Source organism: Rhinopithecus roxellana, chromosome 10 (genome assembly GCF_007565055.1).
Source record: "Rhinopithecus roxellana isolate Shanxi Qingling chromosome 10, ASM756505v1, whole genome shotgun sequence".
In the NCBI taxonomy this organism is placed as follows: domain Eukaryota; kingdom Metazoa; phylum Chordata; class Mammalia; order Primates; family Cercopithecidae; genus Rhinopithecus; species Rhinopithecus roxellana.
Window position 1 is genome coordinate 102169902 of NC_044558.1, and position 25046 is coordinate 102194947.

At 41.4% G+C, this 25046-nt stretch overlaps 1 protein-coding gene across 2 annotated transcripts; it reads right to left on the minus strand.

Moving 5' to 3' along the window:
- Positions 1-66: 66 nt before the first annotated feature.
- Positions 67-24066, minus strand: ZNF84 (zinc finger protein 84). Of its 2 annotated transcripts, none has more exons than XM_010378588.2 (5): positions 23827-24066; positions 19249-19453; positions 11818-11944; positions 11045-11140; positions 67-4407 (listed from the first exon to the last, which is right to left on the minus strand). In XM_010378588.2, the coding sequence occupies exons 2-5, from the start codon at positions 19261-19263 to the stop codon at positions 2429-2431; spliced, it is 2217 nt and encodes a 738-aa protein (XP_010376890.1). In that variant the 5' UTR covers positions 19264-19453; positions 23827-24066; the 3' UTR covers positions 67-2428. The 2 variants fall into 2 exon arrangements, with proteins under 2 accessions (XP_010376890.1, XP_030795295.1); XM_030939435.1 differs by having other exon boundaries at positions 23818-23983.
- Between the last annotated feature and the right edge of the window lie 980 nt (positions 24067-25046).

Here is a 25046-nt window from a genome sequence, read left to right on the forward strand (position 1 = left end):
GCTTGGACTACAGGCATGAGCCACCATGCCCAGCCAATTTTTAGTAAAGACAGGGTTTCACCATTTTGGCCATGAACATGTTGGTCTTGAATTCCTGACCTCAAGTGATCCACCCTCCTCAGCCTCCCAAAGTGCTGGGATTACAGGCTTGAGCCATCATGCCCAGCCAGGAAGTTCATACACTTGAGTACAAATAAAAAGTTGGAAAATTAGATGCTTTAAAATTATAGCACGAAAAGACAGAATTATTTGGCTGTTGAATTGGTATGCTGGTTTAGAAAATTATTCTCATTTATTTAAAATTCCAACTTTCCCAAAATGTTGCAAAATCAATAATTAAAGGAGAAAATACTGTTCACGGTAAAGGTGCAAAATATCATACTGATACAACAATTTGAACATAAAAGGTGAATCCTTGATTTTTTCTAAGTTTGCAATCAAGCTCAATATTGGACTTTTCTAAATTTCATCAGCATACAAAAAATATTAACTTTGTCAAGCAACATTGAGAGAACATTACAAAATCCTTACTTAGCTAAGGGATGGTTCATGCATTTTTACGGAAGTATACTTAAATACTGTAAGTTCTCAATGTGAAGTTTTCCATGGGGATAATGCAACTAGTCAAAGAAAGTCAAATACATTTCAAATGATAAAATGGAAATCTTGTTTCCTAAAACAGATAGTTCCTGACTTAAGAGGATGTGACTTACAGTTTCTCAACATTACAATGGTATCCATACAACTACTATTTCTCACTTTCAGTATTCAATAATTACATCAGATATTCAACACCTTTTGATAAAATAGACGATGCATTAGAATGTGTTCTGAGAATGTTTAAGGTAGGCTACGCTAAGCTATGATGTTTGGTAGGTTGGGTGTATTAAATGCATTTTCGACTTACAATGTTTTCAACTTACAATGGGTTTATTGGGATGTAACCCCACTGTAAGTTCAGGATCATATGTACTTTTCCAGTGACCACAGAAATTTGTTAGAAAATAGGCTTCTTTGAATGTCAAAAATGTTTTTCCAGCATAAAATTCCCTAATACTTTACATCTTCAGAAATGTGATTTTTTAATAATTCATTTATTCATCTAATTTTTTACAAGATATTTTATGCAACACAAAGAGCATAATAGTACCACAAAATATCCATGATACTTTAATCACAGTAAATTAAAATAGTGGTATTTGGGTTACATATCACTTAAGATACACAGATATATATAAAATATATGGAGGCATCTCACTGAGAAAAAGATTTGATACAGCACTACTTTATTTCATTTAGTTTGGGTGTTGTAATGTAGTTCAAACATCTTTATTTTGCTCATTCAGTTATATATTACTATGGTTATTCTGTGGTTCCTGCCTTTGCATATTTATTTTATATAAACTGTTACTCAGACTCTGAGGATGCAGAAGACTTACATAATGTTGGCTTTAGTTACTGAATAGAAAGGTCAGTAAAAACAAAAGACCCCTTATGTATGTCTATAATAAGGAAAAAGAAATGGGTTATCACTCAAGGTACTTATTAATGTAGCCATGTTACATGACTTTCCATTTTCTATATTATTGTTAAAAAACAAAAACCAGGGGTGTGTAGTGTGTCTTCACAGACATCAGAGGCACTATAAGGCATATGCATTTCATAATCCCAATTACACTAAATTATATGTCAGTTCAAAACGCAAAACATATGTGACACTAGAAGATAAGCCACAAATACCACTAAGAATTTTTTAGATGTTTCAATGGTGAATTTATTCATAATTTTATTCACATATTTTTAAAACTTCACACTTCAAAGTGAACAACTGCCAACCACTTAGAATTGGGTATTTTTGGTACCCATGTCTACAAAAAGTGTATGGCTTCCCTTGACAGTACTATACTGAGGGGCAAGTGTTCCCAGTGTCTTTAAATTGTTAGATTCTCCATAATATGAATTCTCCAAAATACAAAATAGTTTAGTTACTTGTTGCACTATCCCATATTTAGTACTTTCATAGAACTTCATTCCTAAGGGCATTTCCTTATGTACAATGAATTGTCATTTCTTAAAAATATTGCCTCATTTCCTGCATTCATGGGGTTTTCCCTCATCCCCAGTGGGAATATGTCTAATAGCTTAGGAGACTTGACTTCTGGAAGGCTTTTTGATATTCGCACGATTCTTCTTTGCTGTGAATGTTCTACTCTGTAAGGCTTGACTATGGTTTGAAAAGTTGTTGAGATGCACTGCATTCATAGGTTCACTCTATGAGTTAAGATCAGCTTTCCATATACCACCTCATTTAGAGTTCTCACCCTCAAGGAGTACAGACACATAACACAATGTGACTGTCTAAAAACGTTATCATAATTGTATTTTCTGAAGTCCAAGATGATGTCAAAGACTACTATTAACTGTATTTCTAGGATTTTTTTACTGTATGAGTTCTCTGATGATTGATGAGCTGTGACTTCTGTGAGAAAGCTTTCCCACATTCAATGCATTGATAAGGCTTCTCTCCTGTATGAATTCTCTGATGATTAACCAGCTGTGATTTCTGAGAGAAGGCCTTCCTACATTCACTGCATCCATAGGGTTTCTCACCTGTATGTGTCCTTTGATGTGGTATAAGGTGGGACTTCCGAGAGAAAGCTTTGCCACACTCACTGCATTCAAAAGGCTTCTCTCCTGTATGTATTCTCTGATGATTGATGAGACTTGACTTCTCCCTGAAGGCTTTTCTACATTCATTGCATTCGTAAGGTTTTTCTCCTGTATGAGTTCTCAGATGTCTAATTAGCTCCGACTTCTCAAAAAAAGCTTTCCTACAAAGACTGCATTCATAGGGTTTCTCTCCAGTGTGAATTCTCTGATGGGTATTTAGCTGTGATTTCTGGGAGAAAGCTTTTTCACAGTCCCTGCATTCATACGGTTTTTCTCCAGTATGAGTTCTCTGATGAGTTGCAAGACTTGACTTCTCACCAAAGGCCTTCCCACATTCAGTGCATTCATAGGGTTTCTCCCCTGTATGTGTCCTCTGATGTGATATGAGATGTGACTTCTGACAAAAGGCTTTCCCGCATTCACTGCATACATATGGTTTCTCTCCTGTATGAATTCTCTGATGATTAGTGAGACTTAATTTTTCACTGAAAGCTTTCCCACACTCACTGCACTCATATGGTTTTTCTCCCGTATGAGTTCTCTGATGTCTAACGAGCTGTGATTTCCTGCTGAAGGCTTTCCCACATTTATTGCATATAAAGGGTTTTTCTCCTGTGTGTGTCATCTGATGTGATATGAGATGTGACTTCTGGGAGAAGGCCTTCCCACACTGAATGCATCCATGAGGTTTCTCTCCTGTGTGAGTTCTCTGATGATTAATGAGACTCGACCTCTCTCTAAATGCTTTCCTACACTCGCTGCATTCATAGGGTTTCTCTCCAGTATGAATTGTCTTATGTCTAATAAGCTCTGACTTCTCAAAGAAAGCTTTTCTACAATCACTACATCCAAAGGGTTTTGTTCCTGTGTGAGTTCTGTGATGTGTAACGAGTTGTGACTTCCTGCTGAAGGCTTTCCCACACTCCCTGCATTCAAAAGGTTTCTCACCGGTATGAATTCTCTGATGGTTAATGAGATTGGACTTTTCACTAAAGGCCCTCCCACATTCACTGCATCCATAGGGTTTCTCTCCTGTGTGTGTTCTCCAATGCGATATGAGATGTGACTTCCGGGAGAAGGCTTTCCCACATTCGCCACACTCATATGGTTTCTCTCCTGTATGTGTCCGCTGATGGGATGTGAGCTGTGACTTTTGGGAGAAGGCTTTCCCACACTGGCTACAATTATAAGGTTTTTCTCCCGTGTGAGTTCTGTGATGTGTAATAAACTGAGACTTCTGGGGAAAGGTTTTGCCACAATTACCACAGCCAAAGGCTATGTCTCTTATATGTCTGCTTTGATGTTTAATGAGACTTGGTTTCTTACTGAAGCGCTTCCTACATTCACTGCATTCATAGAGTTTCTCCCCTAAACGATTTCTATGATATATGATAATCTGTGACTTTTTATAGCTCTCTTTATATTTATCACAATCATAGTACTTTAACCAGGTATCAGTATCCTCAGGCTTGGAATGGAGAAAAAAATTATCAAACACATTGAAGTCATCTGATTCTGCTTTTCCATAATCTCCTTTTGGAATAAGCAAATCTAAATGATGTTTTAAAATCAATCCATCTAAGTCACCTTCGTTGTTTGATTTCCTTAAAGGAACAAAGTTCATATTCAGATTGAAATTTTTTCCAAATGCATCACATTCATGACCTCTTTTTATAATTTTAAGCTTGTCTTGGTTATCCTGGTGCCACATCATGTTACCATCTACATTCCAGACTTCTATAAAGGAAAAAAAAAAATGTTTGGTTGTGCTTTCTAAAAAAAAAAAAAAAAAAAAAAAAAAAACCTACAAATGCTATGTTGAGGGGTTGGCTGCTTTTAAGGCTTAGTTTCCTAGTCTGAAGTAAGTCCCAAGTATAATAACAATCTTCTAGGTATTGCAAGGAACTACTAAAAACAGAAACAGGAAACTGACTGGAGATTAAGTCACCTTTGATTGTTGACAAATATGTTTATTAAATGGGGAATGTAAAAAACACATGAAAAGCAACGAGAAGCAAAGAAAAACGGATGGAAGAAGCTTTGACCCAATGTTTTGAGTAATTAATTCACTCAATACTTTCTGAGTATACACTATGCCCAGGTAGTGTGTGAGGTATAGAGACACAAGAGAAAAAATAAGTTCCTGTTATTATAAAATTTACATTGTAATGGAAAAGATAAAGAAATAATATTTTTAAAACAACAAAACTGTACACTGCAGTAAATACTAAGAAGAAAATGAACATATTTGAAAGAAAAATTAGGTAGTCATTTCAAGCTTAAAGAATGAGAAATATTTTGCGTATTGGTTCTCATTCTAAAGTTTTATTTAAGCTTGCCATATGCATCTTCACGTTGGTATTAAGAAAGTCACTTATGCAACACATTTTCCAAACCATATCATCTTTCATCTTAACTATTCAGGCACAGAACTTTAAAATCCATGTGTACTTTCACTAAAACTATCCCAAGACTAAAATTCTAAAAATAATCTGACAGTTTGATAGTCAGTTGTTACATAGCTCTATTTCCATTATCCTCATGATATAACCATTTATACTATTATAAGTGAACTTCAAAATATGTATTTTTTGAGACAGGGTCTTGCTCTGTTGCCCAGACTGAAGTGTAGTGTTGTGATGCAGCCTCAACCTCCCAGGCTCAAGAGATCCTCCTACATAAGCCTCCCAAGTAGCCAGAATACACAGGTGTGCAACCACCATGGCTGGCTAATTTTGTTGTTCTTGTAGAGATGGGGTCTCCCTATGTTGTTCAGGTTGCTCCTGAACTCCTGGGCTCGAGCAATTCTCCCACTTTAGCTTCCCAAACCAGTAAGAGACTTGGTCTCTCCCAGAGTGTTGGGGTTTCAGGCATAAATCAACATGCTAGGCCCATTTTTCAACAAAAATCTGTATTTCAAATTTTTTGTGAGGTTGTACCTACAGGTAAGAAAGATAATCAGTAATGTGAAAACATTCTACAAATTTAAATGTCAACTGAAGGTAATATATTTGTAGAATTATATGGTGGAGGTAGAATTGAGATTTGCTCATGTATTTGGTATGGAGAAAATAAAGGGAAAAAGAGAATCTAGAATTACCCTTAGGTTTGGAGTTTGAACAATTTGGTAGATTATGGTGTTAATGCATTGAGGAAAACTGAGGGAGAAATACAAGGGTTCAAATCAAGACTCCACTATAAACATATTAATTCTGTTTTTTGAGACAGGGTCTTGCCCTGTCACTCAGGCTGGAGTTTAGTGGTGCAATTATAGCTCACTGCAGCCTCGAACTCCTGGGCTCAACTAATCCTCCCAACTCAGCCTCTTGAGTAGCTGGGACTACAGGTGCATGCCAGCATGCTCAAGGTAATTTTTAGAATTTTTTGTAGAGATGGGATCTCACCATGTTGCTCAGGCTGGTTTCAAACTCCTAGGCTCAAGTAGTCCTTCCACTTCAGCTTCCCAAATTGCTGGGATTACAGGTGCAGGCCCCCACAATTGACACTGTGTTAGGCCTAACATATTAATTTTGAGATGTATGTGAAGTTTCAATAAAACGGTATCAGAAAATATGGGTGCAGAAAATGAAACATTCATAAATTAAACTTACATTCATGTTATTTTAAATGTTATCAAATTATTGAACTATTAATACTTAAGTATGTGTTTTAAATTTACATCTGCCTTCCCCCATCTTTATTTTTTTTCCTAGTAGAAAAATGTAATTGCCTTATATTTGGTCATTTGTGGTGTATCCCAAATAGTCCCACTCTCTCCATCACTTTCTCTGCTGTATTCTAAACTATCACATTATCTCAATGAAATACCCTGCTAATTGGTTTCCCTGCTTCCAATTACATTTTCTACTTGGCAGTGAGAATAAACTTTCACAATTCTAAATCAGATTTTACTTTTCAAAATTTCTTGACTCGATTATAACTCCATTGTGTTGCCTACAAGTTGAGATATGATCTAGTTCCCATACTCTCTCCAACTTATCTGCATCTCTCGGGCATACTGACCTCAGCCACACGGGCTTCCATTCGGTTTCTAAAAGTAACTAAACCATTTTCTGACTTAACATATTCTTATTTGTCATTCCTTTTAGAGACACTCTTCTCCATGCTCATTTCACATCTTTCATGTCTACAATTAGTTTTCCCATGTCTTTCTCTGTTATGGACTAAATTTATCTCCTCAAAAATTGTATACTGAAGAAGAACTTCTAGAATGGCTGTATTTGGAGATAGGACCTCTAAGGAAATAAGATTAAATGAGGTCATAAGGGTAGGACCCTGATCAAACAGGGTTATCATCTTTATAAAAATAGATATGAGGCCAGGCACAGTGGCCCACCTCTGTAATCTCAGCACTTTGGGAGGCTGAGGCAGACAGATTACTTGAGCCCCCGAGTTTGAGAGCAGCCTGGGCAACACAGTGAAACTGTGTCTGTACAAAAAAAAACAAACAAACCTGTTTTTAATTAGCTAGGTGTGGTGGTGCACACCTATAATCCCAGATGCTTGGGAGGATCACTTGAGCCCAGGAGGTCAAGGCTGCAGTGACCCATGATTGTGCCACTGCACTCCAGGCTGGGTGAGTGAGACCTGGTCTCGAAAAAGGAAAAAGAAAAAAGAAACCCCACAAGAGATCCATCTACATCTATCTATCTCTTTCTCTCTCTCCACGTACACACTGGGGAAAGCCCATGTGAACACATAGTGAGAGGGTGGCTCTTCACAAGGCAGGAAGAGAGCCCTCCCCAGAAAACAACTGGTACCTTGACCTTGGACTTTCCATCTCCAAAAGTGAAAAATAAATTTCTGTTGTTTAAGCTCCCCAGAATATGACATTTTGTTATGGCAGACTGAGCAGACTAACCCATTCTCTCATCTAATTTATTTCTGTAATAACACTTAGCAGGATCTGAATTTCTTCCTGCTTACCTACTACCCTGTTCTTTTTCTGTCCTCTAGCAAGTAAACACTATGTCAGCAGGAAATATATATCTCTAGTGCTCTATTATACCCACAGTACCTAGCACAATAACTTAAAAATAAAAGAAGTCAATAAATATTCTATTTTCTCTGAAGTAGTCTGTGTAGAAAAGAGCTTCAGGCCCAAAACTACCATCCATAGAAAGTCCTGCTTGCAAGATTGGCCCTCGGCTGGCATCTGAGAACATGGGTTTCAGGAATGTCCCTACTATTTCCTAACTGATAATTACTATGCCGAGACTGTATACAAACAGTATGATCAGCACATGTTAGGCAGAGAATACCTATAGGACCAGCTCCCAGTAAAGACCTTGGGCACTTATCTCTAATGGTCTTTAATGGGCAGAAACATCAAACACATGTGTTACTACATTTTTGCTGCAGGGGGATGGTAAACTTTGACCCTTATGGGAAGGAGAGAGCTTAGGAGGCCTGCAAAAGGGTTCTTCCAGACTCTGCCTGTGCCTTTTTCATTTGTGATCCAGCTGTGTCCTTACAGTGTCACTGTAATAAATCTTAGTCATAAGTACAAATATGCTGAGTCCAGTGAGTCCTTCTAATGACTCTGAACATGGGGGGGATCTTGGAGACCCTGACGCACAGTCCCCATTTGTGTCATCTTGATAATTAGCTCCCCACTGCCTTGCAATAAAACAAATGTTCAGTGTTTATGTGCTGAAAATTTTTTTAAAAAAAGAACACAAATGTCTCATCTTCTTAACTCCTATGTTTCTGGAATTTATTTTCTGGTCTTACTTTGTAATCCTTTTCAGTAAAGGATTAAACCCACTGGGTGAGTGAATCTCAACTAAAAAGGGCACATAAAAACGACAAGAAGTTTCTCAAATTACAAATCCCAGTCTTACCACATAAAACAAAACAAAAAAACAAAAAACAAAACGAAACAAAACAAAAAACCAGGCATGGTGGCACACACCTGTAGTCCCATCTACTCAGGAGGCTGAAGCAAGAGGATCACTTTTGCCCAGGAATTTGAGGCTGCAGTGACCTATGATCACGCCACTACACTGCAACCTGGGCAACAGACCAAGACCCTGTCTATAAAAACAAACACAAGGCTTTTGGAAAGAAATTTATCAAATATTACATGTTCTATAACTAAAGTGAAGACATTTAATTATAAGCCCCTGCATCCATGTGTGCAAACAAAGCTCAGGGACCAACGTTCTAAAAAATATTATACATACTATGATCAGGTCGCAGATGGGACTTCAGCAAAAGCTGAGAAAAATTTAGGCTGGGGTAGTCAAGGAACATTTCACAAATATGAATGCAGTGAAAACCAAGTTCCTATGGAAAGGATTAAGAATTTCTAGGTCACTAGTATAATACCATTAAAAGTTCAAGACATTACATATCTGAAAACACTTGAGAAATGTTTAAATGGAACTGACCATGAATGGGGGGAAGGAAGAAATAACTGAACAGGCAGCAATAGTGTCATACTATGGAGGTCCCTGAAAGCAAAGATTACAAATCTGTAGCAGATGCTGCCACCGCCTCACTCATACACTGTCAAGATTCCTACCGGAGGTACTCACGGCTCTCTACCCAAGAACCTTCTCGAGCTGAAAGCACAAGATTGGTCTGTACTGGCCGGGCACGGTGGCTCAAGCCTGTAATCCCAGCACTTTGGGAGGCCGAGACGGGCGGATCACGAGGTCAGGAGATCGAGACCATCCTGGCTAACACGGTGAAACCCCGTCTCTACTAAAAATACAAAAACTAGCCGGGCGAGGTGGCGGGCGCCTGTAGTCCCAGCTACTCGGGAGGCTGAGGCAGGAGAATGGCGTGAACCCGGGAGGCGGAGCTTGCAGTGAGCTGAGATCTGGCCACTGCACTCCAGTCCGGGCGACAGAGCGAGACTCCGCCTCAAAAAAAAAAAAAAAAAAAAAAAGATTGGTCTGTACACAGGGACCGTGGACATTCTGGATACTTACTGCGGCAGAGGAAACCTCAAGATGAGAGATGGGAGTTAGTACATCAATAGCTGGGTTTCCTGGTACCTCAGAGTGTCAAGACTGAGGAATATTCTCACAGTGCCTCAGAGGCACTCAGCAGAACTGAGAATCCACCACCCACAGCAGTAGTCGGAGCGTCAGCCCACCCTTCACTGGCATGAATGCCCCCAGCGCTTCCATGGTCTGACTTGTCCATTCTCTCACTACATTTGTGGCGACCATGTCCCCAATAAGTTCTTACACTCACATAAGTATCTGAGGGTCTGCTTTGGAGGGAATCTGAAGTAAGTCAATGTCACAAAGCAGATAATGAGTAAAGAGGTTCAACTGATCAGAATAGTGTGGGAAGCTTTAGGAAACAAAATATGGTGGCATCATTAAGGTAGCTTGTAAAATATTAGAAACCGGATCTATCTAGCAATTTGACAACTTCAAAAATGAGACATCATGGATCTAGTTTTAAGTGGAAGTTGAGGAAGGAAGGCTTTAAAAAGATACTTTCCTAACAGAAAAAAATTTAAAACAACATGAAAGGATGGTAGAAAGGCGTTATTCGGCCATGTGCATTGGTTTATGCCTGTAATCCCAGCACTTTGGGAGGCCGAAGCAGGCGAATCATGAAGTCAGGAGTTTTTGAGACCAGCCTGGCCAACATGGTGAAACCTCGTCTCTACTAAAAATCAAAAAAAATTGGCCGGGCATGGTTGCATGTGCCTGTGGTCCCAGCTGCTGGGAAGGCTGAGGCAGGAGAATTGCTTGAACCCAGGAGGTGGAGTAGTGAGCCGAGATCACACCATTGCACTCCAGTCTGGGTGACATAATGAGACTCCGTCTCAAAAAAAAAAAAAAAAAGGATTATTCATATACTTCATGATGTCTAATCTGTAGGAAAAAAACACAAAGGAACCTAATTTAAAAGGGAGGATAAGGATAAACTGGGAGAAATGATAGCTCCATTTTCTAATATAATGAGACTGAACAGACTGGGGCTTTGGAGGGTGGTCTTTTGGGCATCAGAGATACCCAAATTGAAGACAAAATCAAGATGCTTCAATGGACAAACGGAGGAGTCTTTGACCACAGGGGAAGGAGGGACTGAATGGGATTAAACACGTGAGGACAGAATACCAAACAAGAAGTCAAGGTCCTAGATGTCACAGAGAATAACGTCATGGCCAAGATAAGCAGGACACATTTCATTTTAAGCTATAAAGAAGCTACGTCTAAACGTGACTTACTTGAGTAGCTAATGTCAATTGTTCTGAGGTACCACCGAAGGTTTAGAGATTTTGAAAAGAGATCCCTAAAGCACATTTCAGAGATGCCAACCCACCACCGACCAGATGACATGGGACTTCTGCTTTCTCCCATCTGCCTGGTTCTCACACACTCACCTGGAGAATCTGAACTTGGAATTTCTCCATCTCCTACCCATGGCTCTTCTCCTTGCTCCAATTTGAAGATGACATCTGGTTTCATAACTTCATACCCTGTTAAGGGGAAAATCACAAAGGCCTTGCGCCCAAATGCTTGGGGTTTAGGGCCTCTGGCGATGAGCAAGGTGTCACATCACAGTTGGCCTGATAAAGCTGTACTTCAACAGCGTAAGTAACTCTCAAAGTTACAGTAACGGTCTCCCTGGTGGCTAACAGGGTCTAGGACAAAGCCACCAAACACTTCAGAGGTTCTGGAGCCAGCAAGCCTGGGTTTACATCCAGGCTCTTTAATCTAATAGTTGTTAGCTCTTGGGAAAGCTACTCAACCTCTCTTGGCCTCGATTTTCTCATCAGGAAAAATGGATAACGGTACTAGCCACATCATCTCTGATGATTAAATGAGTTGATATACGTAAAGCACGTGGCATAAGATGTGGCATACAGTAAGTCACATGCATTAGGTGCTACCACTACTGCTCAAACTATTACTCAAACTATTACTACTTAAGTTTCAGAGGCTGCATAACAAAAACTTACGACTTCATTATTGAAAGGTGAGACCCAAATACTTTCTTGGTGTCATAGTCCAAGCAACTGTGATCTAAATTTCAGGTCTAAAATCATTAAAAATTTCAGAAGCCTAACTACAGGCTTCTGAAACTTCCCAGTAACTAAAAATAAAAGGCAATGCATTGGGCAGGGTCCGAGATACTCAAGAAAGCTTTTATTACCCAGTGACACTAGGCTGCTATAGTTCTCCAACATCACATCCTTGTATAAATTCTTCTGAGAGGGATCCAGGAGCTGCCACTCTTTTTGGGTGAAGTCCACAGATAAATCATCAAATGAGAATGACTCCTGTAAGAGCACAATCCTAGTAAACCTGAAGCAGTTAACACTGTATGATGTGAGAAAAAAATATTGGAGTTTGAGCACTTTATTCTCATAACAAGTTATACAAAATGCCTACTATGTCCCTACCTTCGCATATTTTGTGTGATAAAATGTCACTGTGCATTCTTCCATCCTTTCATTTATACAACTGTTAACCCGAAGAACAAAGAGAGAGGCTCTCCAGAAGAAAATGATGTTTATTTGGGAACAGAGTCCTGCCATGGGAAGACACGTGCCACAGTAAACTACATGTGTACTCAGGGAGGTAAAGAAAGACAAAGGTGTCTACAGTCATACCACCCTCAACGCGCCTGGTCTCGGAAGCTAAGCAGGGTCGAGCCTGGTTAGTACTTGGATGGGAAGACAGACAAAGGTTTTTAAAGGAAAAAAATGAGGTGCATCACATAACTGTTTTGAAACAGTTCTCCCTGGCTACAAAGATCAATAATAAGGGTGACACCAGTCCAAAGCTGGACAGGCAGCTGCTGGGCAGATGTCCCAATAAAAGTATTTTTGTGTAAGGCTTCAATGGCCTTTGTACAAGGCTGTGGCTTTTGCAGTCTTTTGTGATCATTTTTATCAGGCATGCAAGTGTGAGAACACTCTTTTCACAGGATTCCCCAGCTCTACCTGTCGGGGTAAAAAAAAATTCACACTAGTGACTCCATTTTGATTCTGACAACTTCACAGAAGACACACAAACTGGAATAGGTGACTTTAAACCCCCTGAACCACCAATAAAATATTTACTGAACCTCAAATTTGGCACTGGAAGAGGTAGTACCAAAGAAAGAAAATAGGATAGGCAAGGTGGCTCACAACTATAATCCCAGCACTTTGGGAGGCCAACACGGGAGGATCACTTGAGCCCAAAAGTTTGAGACCAAACTGAGTAATATAGTGAGATCTTGTCTCCACAAAAAATATATATAAATATTAGCTGGATATGGTGGTACATGCCAGTAGTCCCAGTTACTTGGGAGGCTGAGGTGGGAAGACTGCTTGACCCTGGGAGGTCGAGGCTTCAGTGAGCTGTGACTGTACCACTGCACTGCAGCTTGGGTGACAGAGTGAGACCCCATCTCAAAAACAAACCAATACACAAAAACACCAAGAAGGAAGATAACAAAATAATACTTTCAAAAGTCACGCTGTCTTACAGAGGGCTGCAAACACGCACTTACAAATAAAATAAACTTATAATAAGAAATAAAGGAGAGTACAGTGTGGATAAAAAGCAGGGAGTGCTTCACTCTATTTGAGTCAAAGAATTTGAAGACAGATCTATAGAAACTGTCAGTTTTGAACAGAGAGAAAATGACTTAAAAATGAACAGAGCTCAGGACACTATCAAATAATACCAAAGACTCTAACGTGAGTGTCATAGGAGTCCCAGAAAGAGAAAAGAAAGAGCATGGTGAAAATAAAGTCTCAAGAAATGATAGCCGAATATTCTGTAAAACTGACAAAAGATATAAACCAAAACATTCAAGAAGTTCAGTCAATGCCAGACAATAAACATGAGGAAATCCATACCCAGACACATCATGAATGGCTAGAAAGAAAAAAAAATCACATCACTTAAAGGGAACAGCAATTCAGATAACTGCAAATTTCTTTCTTTCTTTTTTGAGACAGAGTTTTGTTCTGTCACCCAGGCTGGAGTGCAGTGGCACAATTATAGCTTGCTGTAACCTCTGCCTCCTGGACTCGCGTGATTCTCCCACCTCAGCTTTCTGAGAAACTGGAACAACAGGTGCACGCCACCACACCCAGTTAATTTCTGTTTGTTTGTTTTTGAGACACAGTCTTATTCTGTCACCCAGACTGGAGTGCAGTGGCCTGATCTTGGATCACTACAACCTCCACCTCTCAGGTTCAAGCAATTCTCCTGCCTCAGCCTCCTGAGTAGCTGGGATTACAGGCATCTGCCACCACGCCTGACTAATTTTTGTATTTTTAGTAGAGACGAGGTTTCACCATGTTGGCCAGGCTGGTCTCGAACTCCTGACATCAGGTGATCCAGCCACCTCGGCCTCCCAAAGTGCTGGGATTACAGGTGTGAGCCACTGCACCCAGCTGAGAGTAAGCAAATTAATTATTGTCTTAGGCTGGGGTGGGAAGAGGAATTGACCAAAAATGTCACAAAAATTGTTTTGGGGTGAGGAAAATCTTCTAAAACTAGACTGTGATGATGGTTATACAGTATAAGTTTACTTAAAAATCACTGAATTAGGCCGGGCGCGGTGGCTCAAGCCTGTAATCCCAGCACTTTGGGAGGCCGAGACGGGCGGATCACGAGGTCAGGAGATCAAGACCATCCTGGCTAACACGGTGAAACCCCGTCTCTACTAAAAATACAAAAACTAGCCGGGCGAGGTGGCAGGCACCTGTAGTCCCAGCTACTCGGGAGGCTGAGGCAGGAGAATGGCGTAAATCCGGGAGGCGGAGCTTGCAGTGAGCTGAGATCCGGCCACTGCACTCCAGCCTGGGTGACAGAGCGAGACTCCACCTCAAAAAAAAAAAAAAAAAAAAAAAAAATCACTGAATTATACATTAAAATGGAGGATCTTATTGAGGTCATACTTCAATAAGGCCAACATACTTAACAACTTAGATGAAATAGCTATATTCTTTTTTTTTTTTTTGAGATAGAGTCTCGCTCTGTTGCCCAGGCTGGAGTGCAGTGTGGCGCAATCTTGGCTCACTGCAAGCTCCGCCTCCCGGGTTCATTCTCCTGCCTCGGCCTCCCGAGTAGCTGGGATTACAGGCGCCCGCCACCATGCCCAGCTAACTTTTTGTATTATTAGTAGAGATGGGCTTTCACCATGTTGGCCAGGATGGTCTCAACCTCTTGATCTCGTGATCCACCCTACTCAGCCTCCCAAAATGCTGGGATTACAAGTGTGAGCCAGCGCACCCGGCCAAATAGCTATATTCTTTGAAAAACAATGAACCCAGTGACAAGAAGAAACAAAATCTGAATTAATCCTGTAACGGTTAAAGAAACCGACCCCACAATTTAAAACTTTCCCTCAAAGAAAATGCAAGATCTATGTAGTTTTAGTGGTGATTCTTCCAAACATTTAAATAAAATGATCTGGCCAGGTGTGCTGGCTCATGCCTATAATTTCAACTATTTGATAGGGTGAGGCAGGAGAACTGTTTGAGGCCAGGAGTTCCAGACCAGCCTGGGCAATATAGTGAGAACCTGTCACTACCAAAAACAAAAAAAAAATTTTAAACTAGCTAGACTTAGTAGTATGTGCCTGCAGTCCCATCTCCTTGGGACGCTGAGGTGTGAGGCATGTTCGAGTCCAGGAGTTCAAGGCTGCAGTGAACTGTAACTGTGCCACCGCACTCTATCCTGGGTGACAGAGTGAGACCGTAACTCTTAAAATAAAAAGAAAAAAAAAAAGTTATTGCTAATGTTTTTGTTAATATGAAAAATCTAATCAAATCTAAATAAAAATCATTAGAACTAGTAAGTGAGCTTAAGAAGTTCCTGGACGGGAGTGGTAGCACACACCTTTAATCTCAGCATTTCGGGAGCCCAAGGTGGGTGGGTCACAAGGTCAGGAGTTTGAGACCAGCCTGACCAATATGGTGAAACCCCATCTCTACTAAAAAAAAAAAAAAAAAAAAATACAAAAATTAGCTGGGTGTGGTGGCACACCTGTAGTCCCAGCTACTTAGGAGGCTGAGGCAGGAGAATCGCTTGAACCCCGGAGGCAGAGGTTGTAGTGAGCCGAGATTGTGCCACTACACTCCAGCCTGGGCAACAGAGTGAGACTCTGCCTAAAAAAAATAAAATAAAATAAAAATAAAAAAAGTTCCTGTATACAACATCAATATGCCAAAATACAGCGTACTTCCATGTTTTGGCAAGAAAAGTCTTTCAAATAACAAAATTTCAGATACCATTTACTATAGAAATGACTAATGGCAGGTCTGGGACAAAAAGATGAAACCTGTGCCTTGACAGATTGATCAAGAAGAAATGATCAAAGTAACGTCACCATTTTGCAACTCCCAATGAAATAATCCATCTATGCAATGATCATTTAAAAAATGCTGGCCGGGTGCGGTGGCTCACACCTGTAATCCCAGTACTTTGGGAGCCCAAGGCAGGAGGATTGCCTGAGCTCAGGAGTTCGCAACCAGCCTGGGCAACACAGTGAAACCCCGACTCCACTAAAATACAAAAAATTAGCTGGGCATGGGAGCGTGTATCTGTAGTCCCAGCTATTCGGGAAGATGAGGCAGGAGAATCACTTGAACCCAGGAGGCAGAGGTTGCAGTGAGCCAAGACTGCGCCACTGCACTCCAGCCTGGTGACAGAGTAAGACTCCATTTCAAAAAAAAAATGTTACCACGACTAAAAGAGACAAGCAAACGTGTCTTCTGAAAGAAGTACATACCACAACCTCTGAAGCATTCTTGCCCAAAAAAGCTAAACTTCAATGTGACCAACCCTCTAGATCAGATCTGTCCAACATAACTTTCTGTGATGATGAAAATATTCTTTAACTACGCTATCCAATTCATGGATCTCTAACTTGTGGCTACTGAGCATTTTGAAATGTGGTGAGTGTGACTGTGGGATTTAATTTTAATTAATTTAAATTTAAAAAGTCCTGTGTGGCCAGTGGCTTCTGTATTGGACAGCACAACTCTAAATTTACCTATTTATAGCAAATACAGATGACAAACATATTAACACCGCCAAATACAGGTGACAAACATTAACAACACTGTTGCAAGTGGCAAAATCCACACAGTAGGAAACTATACAGAAAAATGACCTGGCTTCTTTAACGAATAATTTGGCTAGAAAAAAGTAAGAACCGGCCGGGCGCGGTGTCTCAAGCCTGTAATCCCAGCACTTTGGGAGGCCGAGACGGGCGGATCACGAGGTCAGGAGATCGAGACCATCCTGGCTAACCCGGTGAAACCCCATCTCTACTAAAAATACAAAAAACTAGCCGGGCGTGGTGGCGGCGCCTGTAGTCCCAGCTACTCGGGAGGCTGAGGCAGGAGAATGGCGTGAACCCGGGAGGCGGAGCTTGCAGTGAGCTGAGATCCGGCCACTGCACTCCAGCCTGGGCGACAGAGCGAGACTCCATCTCAAAAAAAAAAAAAAAAAGAAAAAAGAAAAAAGTAAGAACCAACAGATTAAAGGAGATTAAAGAGACAGATGAACCAACTGCACTGTATGAACCTTACTGGGATTCTGATTCAAACAAACAACAACCAACCTCTGAATGTTACGAGAACTGGAAATGCGAACACTGACTAGACATCAAGAAGCCACCTCGCCAGGCGCGGTGGCTCAGGCCTGTAATCCCAGCACTTTGGGAGGCCGGGGCAGGCGGATCACGAGGTCAGGAGATCGAGATCATCCTGGCAAAACACGGTGAAACCCCGTCTCTGCTAAAAACAGAAAAAGTTACCCGGGTGTGGTGGTGGATGCCTGTAGTCCCAGCTACTCGGGAGGCTCAGGCAGGAGAATCACTTGAACCCAGGAGGCAGAGGTCGCGGTGAGCCAAGACTGCACCATTGCACTCCAACCTGGCGACAAAGTGAGACTCTGTCTCAAAATAAATAAAAAATAAAGAAGCCACCTCAACTGGAGGAAGGAAGGCAGTTGCAATTGTAGTGAATGTCACAAAATGTGAAGTGAAAGAAGACAGAAGTGAGTTTATACTATAGCAGACAAAATCAAATATAGTGTTTAAGAATGCACAGAGAGGAGCAGAACTATAAAGTCAGGAAATGGTTACCAAAAAGGATCCTGGTTACCTCTGTCAGGAGGAAGAGGCTGTGATAATTGGGAGAGGGCAAAGAAGGGACTCATCTGGGCTAAGAATATTCTATTTCTTGACCTGAGTGGTGGTTTCATGCACATTCCACTGATAATAATTCATCAAACTGTATTTTTTAAAATGTACTTTTCTGCATGTAAATTAGGCCTTACCGTTTAAAAAGGTAAAAAGTAAACAATTATGGTCACGAAGTCCTGCTCTGGCATTCTATCCTTGGGACATACTCTGAATAATGCTATGAAAAATGCCGTAAGGTTCATGCATTTATTAGCGTTTCTCTTGAGAACATTTACCCACCACAGTAGCCCCCACCTATCCACAAAGGAGATGTTCCAAGACCCCGGTGGATGCCTGAAACCAGACAGTACCAAATCCCATAAAGACTACGCTTTTTTCCTACACATACATACCTACGGTGAAGTTCAGTTTATGAATTAGGCACAGTAAAAAATAAATAACAACAATAATAAAATAGAACAATTATAACATTGTGTAATAAAAGTTACCACACACTGAGACTATAACTTTTGCAGTGTGAGGTGTGACAGCAGAATTAGCATGTATTTATTTTTCCGTCTTCACAATTTCACGAATAAATTTGTTCTTACCATAGACCTTAGCAACCTCAGCCTACCTTTTTCGTTATGTTTAGAACTTTCACCTTTTCACTTAAAGTTTCTCTTTGATATATCCAAATTACTAGCATCCCTACTTTTATGTATGGGAGTCATTATTAAGTAAAATAAGGGCTACTAAAACACAAGCACCGTATTACCATGAGCTGATTTGACAGCTCAGATGACTCCCAAGTGACTGACAGGTAAGCAACATACACAGCATGGATCTGCTGGACCAACGGATGAGGCAGGTCCTGGGTGGAATGGTGCAAGAGTTCATCATGCTTCTCAGAACAGGAAGCAATTTAAAACTTACAAATTGCTTATTTCTGAAATTTTCTATTTAATATTTTCAAACCATGGGAAATTGGGAAATTAAAACTGCAAAAAGCAAAACTGCAGATAAGGAGGAACTACTGCATATCTCTTATTCATAAGACTTCACCAAGGAAAAATAAATGGACACCTGATAACCAAGAAATATTTATTTCCTATGGGCAATTACCTTTAAACCATGCAAAGTATATAAAAGTTCACATTTCTCTATTACGACTGCCAAAAATTTGAAAATAAAGTTTGCAGCTCAAATGCAGTAATTATGTAAGATGTTATGGCTTTAAATATGCTATAAATACTCAACCCTAAGAACTTGTCATGGTCCCATAGTTAATATATCACTGTGCCAATTTTGTTCCAATCCTGATCATCTATTCTGAGGCTATTTTCCTCTGATTTCTCAACTATTTAAACTTTTCTTTTTCACTGGAAAGCTTACACATCTCTTTTAATTCCCTGGGAAAAAATAAGAACTAAACAATCAACTCACCTGTAACATGGTCATTTTCTGCTGCTGTACGAGATGATCAGCAAGGCTGAGATGGGTTCTACTGTGCGTCTCTTCTGCTTCTGCCCCAAAACTGTGGAGTGAGGGCTCGGCTAGGTCTTCTACACTGAGAATGAATTCCTGGTTCCAGGAACTCCTTTCTTATCTCACATGAGCACGCTTATTTGTAGGGACCAGGATCTGTGGACTTTGGGAGAAATGTACTTCAACTGGTATATTCACATTGCACCTGAAATCTTTTTCTCTCTTGCTAGGAACTTGGAATTCATGATCATCTAAGGCCAGAGGTATGCTTGCTATGTAACTGAAACAGGGTTCTCAAGGAAACAGAATATAGTAAAATGGAACAGCGGAAGCCTAGGTCTCTGCAAACAGATAAGGAAATATCAGAAATAAAGTAACTGTGAGATTCACTCAATATTCACTGTGAACGCTGAAATGCAAGTCAGTCTGACAGGTGCTGTTAGGAAAAATACAGTTTATATGATTTGTATGAAAACAGATTTGAGTTTCAATCAACTTTTTTCCTTTACCAGTTAGATGACTTTTGGCAAAAACAAATTTCACCATTCTGAGCCTAGTTTCCTATTAAAATCTTCTATTAATATATCCTTAACTTATGTCTGCCAATTCTATCCATTTCAGAAGGAAATGGGTTAAAATCTCACAATAAGACTAGATTAGTCAGTTTTTCCTTATAATTCTGCTGATGTTTGGATTATATGCTTATGGCTATATTGTTTGATGCGTCAAGGTTAAATAGAGGGTTTTAAAAAATCATTGTGTAACAATGCTTCATATCCCAAATAATGTTTTTTGCCTTAAAATCTATTTTATCTTAGACGAAGTCTGCAACATCAGCATTCTTTCTTTTTTTTTTTTTTTTCTTTGGTAGGGTCTTGCTCCCTCACACAGGCTGGCATGCAGTGGCACAATCATAGCTCACTGCAATCTTGAACTCCGGGCTCAAGGGATCCTCCTGCCTCAGCCTCCCAAGTAGCTGGGACTACAGGTTTGTGTGCCTCCATGCCCAGTTAACTGTTTTTGTATTTTTTTTTTGGTAGAGACAGGATCTCACTATGCTGCCCAGAATAGTCTTGAACTCCTAGGCTCAAGTGATCCTCCCACCTCAGCCCCGCAAGGTGCTGGGATTATAGGCATAAAACACCACAATTGGCTTCAGCATTCTTTTGGTATTTACCTGGTATGTTATCATCTGTTCAACTACACTTAAAATCTCAGCATCATTATCTTTGCCCCTTATAAGCAGCTCAGAGCTCAAATGTATTGGTGTTTAAAAAAAAAAAAAAAAAAAAAATCCGGCCGGGCACGGTGGCTCAAGCCTGTAATCCCAGTACTTTGGGAGGCCGAGACGGGCGGATCATGAGGTCAGGAGATCGAGACCCTCCTGGCTAACACCGTGAAACCTCGTCTCTACTAAAAAATACAAAAAACTAGCCGGGCGAGGTGGCGGGTGCCTGTAGCCCCAGCTACTCGGGAGGCTGAGGCAGGAGAATGGCTTAAACCCGGGAGGCGGAGCTTGCAGTGAGCCGAGATCCGGCCACTGTGCTTCAGCCTGGGCAACAGAGCGAGACTCTGTCTCAAAAAAAAAAAAAAAAAAAAAATCCAAATTGGCCAGGCGTGGTGGCTCACACCTGTAATCCCAGCACTTTGGGAGGCCAAGGCGGATGGATCACCTGAGGTCAGGAGTTCAAAACCAGCCTGACCAACATGATGAAACCCCGTCTCTACCAAAAATACAAAAATAAACCGGGCGTGGTGGCACGCATCTGTAAGCTCAGCTACTTGGCAGGCTGAGGCAGGAGAGTTGCTTGAACCTGGGAGGTGGAGGTTGCAGCGAGTGGAGATTGTGCCACTGGACTCCAGCCTGGGACAACAAAAGTGAAACTCCATCTCAAAAAAAAAAAAAAAAAAAAAAAAATCCAAACCAACAGTCTGTCTTTTAACTGACAAACTGAAAACATTTAATGCTTATTGCAGTTACTGTCTTTTTCCCCCTCCTTTCTTGCCTTCAAAGCCCCAATTTCTGTATTTGCTACAACGGTGAGGATAAAGTGGACCTCACAATGGGAGTCTAAGAAACAAAAGAGGTATTAAAAGGAAAGCGCCTCGGGCCTTGTAATAACTGTTACAGCTAACGTTCCAGTGCTTTCTGTATGTGAGACAATATACTAAGCATTTTAAATTTAACTCTTATTCACAACCCTATGAGGCGTGTAACATAATCTATGTTTTACAAAGAGAAAACTGGGACAATGAGTGATCGTAACATGTGCCTGTGATCGCACATTTAGTAAGTAGCAAAATTCAAATGTTAATTCTCTATCCTGCTACATTCAAAGCATGTACTACTAAAGTCATATTGTCGTTTGTGCATATCTACATGCACAAACACACACAACATAAATCCTGGAGTCAGCTCCTATTACCATGCACACATTCAGTCACTAATTCCCATAAAAACACAAATGAAGGACAGCCTGCCTCAACCCTGTATCACACTAACAAGCAGCACTTTAACTTGTTTTTCACGCCTTTTTGTGGTTCAAACTTCAGTGCCAACTCAGAAACACACAGCAGTTTATCCCAGTTATACAAGAAATGACTCCTTTATACCTTAAATTGTGATAATACATAAATCTTAGAACAGAAGCTGGCACACAGTCACACTAAACATATATTAGCTATAATTATTATTATAAAAGTAAAATATGATGGCAAAACATAAAAAATGTACACAAGCTAAATAAGAACTATTATCTATGATCTCACCACAGGTAACCATTCTTGAGATGATGGAAACTATTGTGATATTTTTCATAAAATGGAAGCATAGGGTCATATTTAAAAACTGTTTTTTTTTTTCCATTATGTGAATAACATCTTTCCAGATCAATAACCTTATTTCTGTAAGATATCAACAACTTATATAAAATAATGAAAAAATAAAATCCTACTCATAATTGAAAAAAGTCATAAAATATGTAGGAATATCAAGACCCATATGAAGCATACTAAAAACACCAATGAAAACTATAAAAATAGAACTAAAGAAATTTATAATTCAATTTTATTCCGGGATAGGAAGACTTCATATTGTGAAGATAATTTGACCTCAAATGATTTATATAACTCATTCAACTCCAATCAGAATCTCAAAATTCTAAAGTTTACGTGTAAGGAAAAAGGTTCAAGAACAGTTCGAACACTTTTTTTTTTTGAGACAGGGTCTTACTGTGTTGTCCAGGCTGAAGTGCAATGGCATAACCATAGCTCACTGCAGCCCTGAACTCCTGGGCTCAAGTGATCCTCCCACCTCAGGCTACAGAGTAGCTAGGGCTACAGGCATACCCTACCACACCGGGCCTGGACGCTTTTGGAAATACAAAATAATGAATGTGAACAGCCTACTGTAATACATATAAATTATAATCATTATAACATCTGACAGTGGCTTCAGAGAGGTTAAACAGATGAAAAAAGCAGAACTCTATGCAAGAGTCAGCATGTAATAGACGTAGCATTTCAAAGCCATGAGTAAAACTAAATTATTTAATGAATACGAGAATATTTGAAAGAAAATAAAGGCAGTTGCCGGGCGCCGTGGCTCAAGCCTGTAATCCCAGCACTTTGGGAGGCCGAGACGGGCGGATCACGAGGTCAGGAGATCGAGACCATCCTGGCTAACACAGTGAAACCCTGTCTCTACTAAAAAATACAAAAAACTAGCCGGGCGAGGTGGCGGGCGCCTGCAGTCCCAGCTACTCGGGAGGCTGAGGCAGGAGAATGGCGTAAACCCGGGAGGCGGAGCTTGCAGTGAGCTGAGATCCGGCCACTGCACTCCAGCCTGGGCGACAGAGCGCCAGACTCCGTCTCAAAAAAAAAAAGAAAAAGAAAATAAAGGCAGTTATTTCATACAACTACTTCCAGATGGGTTAAATTTTAAAGTAATGGAAACCCTAAGAATGTCTAAAAAAAAAAAACCACAGGTGAATGAATATATGCATAATTTGAGGGGAGATGTCGCTACATGATACAAAAGACAAAAGTCATTTAAAAAACTCTAAAACAGTCAATAAATGTAACCATTAAAAAATACAGGGCCAGGTATGGTGGCTCACACCTGTAAGCACAGCGCTTTAAAAGACTCTTTCGACAGCGGCAGAGCCAGGCTGCGGGCGGATGCGGTCCAGCAGGGCAGCCGCGCCTCAGGGCCACGGCTCGGCAACGGGGCTGGCCCGCGGTCGAGGCCGAACGCACCCGAGGCCCACGCCGGCGCCTCCACGCCCGCCTGAAAGGACGCCCAGGAGCAGCGCCTCCGGAAAGGCCGTGCCCGCCCCACAGCCCAGAACCCGCGCGGCTCCGCGGCCCACGGCATCTTCACGACCCGGGGCAGCCCCACCCCGCCGCAGCCCCGAGTCCGCGAGCGGACGTCCAGGACCTTGAAGCTGAAGCCCTCCGCGGCCACTCCCGCGCGCCTCCCCCCCGCCATCCCGGGAGCCCCCCGCGCCAGCCCCGCATTAAACGCACTGAACTCACAAAAGACGCCGCCGCCAGTCGCGCTCGAGCACGCGCGCCCGCGGCCCCGCGATCACGTGACGCCGCCCGTTCCCGCGCCCCGCGCACGCGCCGGAGCCGCCGGCCTTTGTGCGCTCCCGCGCGGCTCCGAACGGGCCGGGACGAGTAGGGGACTGCACACCAGCACACTCCCCTCTCACGTGGCAGCGAAGGACAAAGAGGAAGAAAGGGCCGCCAGCAAGCTTTGCCACGAGTGTATGTGCGTAAACGTGAAGGACGGAGCCGCCGCGAACTCAACTTCCCAGAGTGCCCCGCATCCGGAAGTGCCTGTCGCCTGGAGGGGCAGTGACGCCAAACCGGCTCACAAGGTTTTCTGAGAAACATGAAGGGAAACCGAATCCACCAATACTCTTTTTTTTTTTTTGAGACGGAGTCTCGCTCTGTCGCCCAGGCTGGAGTGCAGTGGCGCGATCTCGGCCCACTGCAACCTCCGCCTCCCGGGTTCAAGCAATTCTCCTGCCTCAGCCTCTCGAGTAGCTGGGACTACAGGCTCCCGCCGCCACGCCCGGCTAGTTTTTTGTATTTTAGTAGAGATGGGGTTTCACCGTGTTGCCCAGGCTGGTCTCGAACTCCTGAGCTCAGGGAATCCGCCCGCCTCGGCCTCCCAAAGTGCTAAGATTACAGGCGTGAGCCACCGCACCCGGCCCACCAATACTTTAAAAAGACAATTGGTTTGACTTCAGTTGAGGAAACCAGAAAAAATATATATATTTATGGAAAGAAGCTAAGAATTAACAGAAAAAAAGTAAAGCTGATCCATAACTCGAGTGGTAGGGAGAATTATAGGTAAGTCACGATGCTTATGACAGAGAGATGGCTCCGGGGAGATGGAGGAGAGGAGAGAGATGAAAAAAGAGAAATAACCACAAACATAGGGAATTGAATGTGAAATCTTAAAAAGGCAAACTTACAGAAACAGTGGAAGTGTGGTCACCAGAGGTCAGGTGGCGAGAGTGGGAAATGAGGAGATGTTGGTCAGATGTTTTAAAACGAGAACAAACTTGCAGTTATAACATGAATAAGTTCTGGAGACCTAATGGACAGCATGGTGACTACAGTTAATAATGTATACTTGAAATTCACTTAGAGTAAGTGAAATACCCTCATCACACATACCCAAAGGGTAACTATGTGAGGTGATGGATACATTCATTAGCTGGATTGTGTCAGTCTCTCCACAA